Raw genomic sequence first — 4,605 nt, 5'->3', positions numbered from 1 at the left:
GGGAGCACCGGGAGCACCGGGAGCAGCCGCTCGCTGCCCATCACGAGCTGCTCCTTCCCCCCGGGCCGCAGGGAACCACCAGCTTTTCCAGTCTCACTGGGGTGGACAGGGAATATTACCCATTACAGGGAATGTATTTTGGGTGGGAGGAAACACAGGATCAGCCTCCTCGGGGTCATCCACACGAGCTGCAGCTCTCAGGAGCCCAGCTCCAGAGGAAGGGGTCAAAACGCCGGGAACATCATTCCCATCCCCAGGAAATGACCTTCCAACAGTCAGAAATCCCTTGCAGAGGACACAGAGATTTCCCTTCTCCCGCTCCCAGAGGGACCCACGCTCAGGGAAACCTCACACCAAGGACCAGAGGCTCAGCCAGGGCTGGGTCTGGCACACACAAGCTGGAAGGCAAGACGAGGATGTTCACGTCGCCCTGAACTCACTCCACGGGGGATTTCACTGCCAGACCCCCGTGCAGAGCTCAGCCTGGCCCAGCAGCGTTGCCCAGGACCTGCCTTTGGGGTGAGAACTGCCCAAGTGTAGCCCAGAAGAAGCCCAGAGCCAGGAGCCCTTCTCTGCCCGCCCTGCCCTGTCTCAGCCAACAGCTCCAGTCCATCCAGTTCATTTGCGGGGCTGGGAACCCGCTGCCGGCTCTGGAAGGGGCTCAAGTGACCTGTTCCCGTCCCCAGGGCTCTGCTCAGCTCCTGCCATTAGCCAGAAGGGATTGTCAGCTGCTCGTGGCTGCTTCCAGAAATACAAACCTTTGGTGCTTGGAAAACACGAGACTCCCTTTGTAGGGAGAACAAAGGCAGAGAGGAATTAAGATCTTATCTCAAGTGCGTTTAGGATCTGTCCTCCCCGGGGCTCCGGGAGCTTCAGCCTGGCAGTTTCCACCTGGTTCAGCTTTGCCATCTCCCTTCCCGGGCTCCAGCACCTCCCTGCCAGGCCCAGCACCCAGACACCCAGCACCCTGACACCCAGCACCCAGACACCCAGCACCCAGACACCCAGCACCCAGACACCCAGCACCCTGACACCCAGCACCCTGACACCCAGCACCCTCACACCAACCTACCCGACACCCAGCCCCCCACCAGCACCCTGACACCCAGCACCCTGACACCCAGCACCCTGACACCCAGCACCCTGACACCCAGCACCCTGACACCCAGACACCCTGACACCCAGACACCCAGCACCCTGACACCCAGCACCCTGACACCCAGCACCCTGACACCCAGACACCCTGACACCCAGACACCCAGCACCCTGACACCCAGCACCCTGACACCCAGCACCCTGACACCCAGACACCCAGCACCCTGACACCCAGCACCCTGACACCCAGCACCCTTCCAGCAGCCTCTTCTCCCTTCTACTCCCGACTTTGCAGCTCATCCTGGTGTGAAACCAGCCCTGGGAAGGTGGGGTGCTGCTGCCTGGCAGACCCTCCTTGCACCCCGGCCCCTCTTTCTGCCACGTTCACGTGCCACCAGGAGCAGAGGAGGCTCTCACACCCCTGTGCTAGCCCAGCTCCAGCCCCCAAAGCCCAGGAGGCCACCAGAACGCGGCTGCTTCTCTCCCGGGGACAAAGACCCGCAGGACTCTGAGCTGCAGCGACCAACTCCTGGTGGTGGAGGCTGGGAAGAATAAAGACACCCTCCCCCCGCAGCAGTTTTGCCTCCAGCCACCCCCAGCACAGCACAAGGAGCTGAAAGTCCCCAGAAGCTACAGGGAAGCCCAGGCAGGAGCCCATCCCCCTCCCCAGGGTCTCCTTTAATGAGCGACAATTAAAGAAGAGCCTGAACCCACAGTGAAACCAGCGCTGGAGCCTCCAGACCACTCGGTGCAGCCTTATCTTGATGGTTACCATGGGAAGTGTCCCCTGAACGTCCCCAGGACACACAGAGCAGCCCCGGGTTGGGCTGAGCTGCCCTTGAGCAAGGCCAGGAGCTGTTGGGCAACCGTGCTCTGAGGAAGGGACCTTGCAAAGGGAGAGGTTTCAAAACCACCAGCTCTGCTGAACAGCAGGGTCCTGAGGTTCCCCCTCCTCACCCAGGCAAACTGCTTCTCAGCTCCTGACACTCTCAGGCTACCAGGAAGAGAGAGAAGGAAGGAAGGTCAGTGCATCCTTCCCAGCCCGGCAGGGAGGGAACTGCCCTGGTCCTGAAAAGTGACTGTTCACCCTGAACACACTCCAGCAAATCCTCTGCCCAGGCCCAAGGCTGCTGCAATGCCAAGCTGAGCCAACAGGCCTTCCTGATACCTCCCTGGGCAGCCTTTTTGCCCCTTTTCAAAGCAAAAAAATAATGAAAAAAAAGAGGAATTAAACACATTCCCCAAACGGTTGCCACAGCCTGTGGGCTCCTGGGGGACCCTCACTCCAGCCAGAGTTGCCACTGGATGCGTTTTCTTGCAGCACAGAGTGATCTGAGCACAGGTCTGCAGGTCCTGACAACAGCTCAGGGCATCATCTCAAATGCTTCAGCACAATCTCTCAGCAAAGCCCCACAGAAAGGGGTCCACCCACCCCAGCTCCCCCTTTCTGTGCTAACTTTGCCCTTCCAGCTGTTTCTCTGCAAAACTGATGCGCACATTTCTGTTCTCAGTGTTTTGGAGGAAGAGAAGGAAACCAGGGGTTACTCCTCAGCCCTCCCAAGGGAGCAAGAGCCAAACGGTTCCCAGCACAACATCAGGAGATGCTGGTGTGACAGCACCCACAGCCCCGTGTCAAGGCTGAGGCCTTTTGCTGATCCAGGGACATCAGGGTACAAAACAGGACACGTCTGGACAACACCCTTCTCAAACAGGCTCTTCTCTTCCCACCAGAGAAACAAATCCTTATCTGTGCCAGCTGTTATCCCTCCTACCTGTTTATTTCTGCTTGCCAGAGCTTTCAAGCCCTACAAGATTTGGGTTTACCTGAAATACTGGCCCAGAGAGCCCACACCTGCCCAGGTGAGGCTGCCATTGCACCCATGGTGTGGCTGGGAGCCAGCTGGGAAAACTGGTGCAAGGCAGGGAGCAGAGAGACCTGCCTGCTGGACCCTTCCCACCTCCAGGAGGTCCCAGCAGCCACAGAAGAGCAAACACAGCTGGGATGGGTGAGAGTCAAAAGGAGGGAGCCTCTCCCTCCTCTCTGTGAGGGTGCAGGAAGCACCAGAGGAGGGGAGAAGGTGGGTGAGGGGACACAGGGTGGGACCTGCACTCACCTGGCTCTGGAGCTCACTCTGCTGCTTGAGGCGCAGGTTCTCGGGTGTGTCTGCCACCATGGTGAAGGACTGCTTGGGGTAGTGTCTGTGGAGAGAAGGGACACCTGGTCACCCACAAGACATCACTCCTTGTCCTCTCCCACCCCCCCAGGACAGTCCTGAGCTTTGGCCCCACGAGGCCTGGCACCTTCCCCAGCAGCCAGAGGTTTCTCACTGGGTTCTCTCCCACCCTCAGCACGTTTGACTTCAGCTAAACTTCAGTTTTACCCAAAAAGGGGAAGGGGAGAGTTTTTTTTTCTCCCCAGGAGGACAAAACCATTGCAGGGCTGATTTCAGGAAGAGACCTTAGCACACGTTCAGTGTTCCATGAAACAGCCCTCAGGGTAACATTAGTCCAAGCAAACTCTGCTGAACTTTGGTTAACAATGACCCAGCCCCTCTCATTGTTTCAGCTCTGGAGGGTCAGAGGGAAGGGGGTGGTTTCACTTGCTTTTTTTATCAAAGTTTCAGCCACACAAGCCTAAAGTTGTGGTTTCCTGGTGCTGCAGAACATCATGAACCTGGTGTTCACCACGACAGCACCACCCTGCCCATCCTGGGGCACCACTGGCTCCATTATTCACCTGCACCAGTTCAACGTGTTTAGCAAATCCTCAGGACATGCCTGGGGTGGGAGTGTAAGGCAGGAGACCTGTGTCATGGCCTGGCCACAAGCCAGCAGTTATTGTTCTGAAGCTGTTTCTGAAAGCCCAGGCAGCCTTTGCTACAGGCAACATAAATCAGCAGAACTTGGGTACTGGAAGAAAGTCAGTGTCTCATCCCAAAGCTGGAGCCTGATACAAGCCCTGCCCAAGCAGGTGAGTGAATTTCCTGTGGCCATTCCCACCTCCAAGAGACGTGGAGAACATCCAGAGGCAAATCACTGCTGCTCCAGGAGGTGTGCAGACCCCCCTAGTGGGGCTTGACCAGACCCCCCAACAGTTATGGAGCCTCTCACAGGGTCAGTCCCACCACCAGGACACTTTCCCACTGCAGTCCTGGTCCTTCTCTGGAGGTCAGTGCCTCCTGCCTGGCTGGGGCTGCTCTCACCCATGGCCAGATCCTGCCTGGGCACCCCCCGTGCTGTCCCTGGAGGACTCTGAGGGTTGCAGAGGAACCTCTTTGTAAGAGGAACATTTCCAGGCTGCTCAGGCGTGGAGGCAGAGCCCTCCATGCACAACCATCCCCAGGAAATGCCCAGAGAGGGAACCTGACACTGAACAGATGGGAACTGCTCTCCTGGGGTGGCTGAGAAACCCAAGACGTCCCACAGCAGCACTTTGGGTTCATAAAGCAGAGAGCAGGCTGGGGAAAGCTGCCCCTGGAGAGGGTCAGAGGTTTCCCTTTCACAGGGGTT

At 58.1% G+C, this 4,605-nt stretch overlaps 1 protein-coding gene across 1 annotated transcript in view; it reads right to left on the bottom strand.

The window, feature by feature from the left end:
* LASP1 (LIM and SH3 protein 1) overlaps nucleotides 1–4,605 on the bottom strand; it is a gene marked incomplete at its 5' end in the record, with an annotated part of 53,927 nt that overhangs the window by 28,780 nt on the left and 20,542 nt on the right. The window contains one exon of the mRNA XM_009993774.1: nucleotides 3,210–3,294. Coding sequence (XP_009992076.1) covers nucleotides 3,210–3,294 — 85 coding nt within the window. The remainder of the gene's footprint in view (nucleotides 1–3,209; nucleotides 3,295–4,605) is intronic.

The sequence above is a fragment of the Chaetura pelagica genome, unplaced genomic scaffold (genome assembly GCF_000747805.2).
Source record: "Chaetura pelagica isolate M959 unplaced genomic scaffold, ChaPel_1.0 scaffold1843, whole genome shotgun sequence".
In the NCBI taxonomy this organism is placed as follows: Eukaryota; Metazoa; Chordata; class Aves; order Apodiformes; family Apodidae; genus Chaetura; species Chaetura pelagica.
The sequence above is the reverse complement of the archived record's forward strand: the minus strand, read 5'-3'. Positions and strand labels throughout refer to the sequence as shown.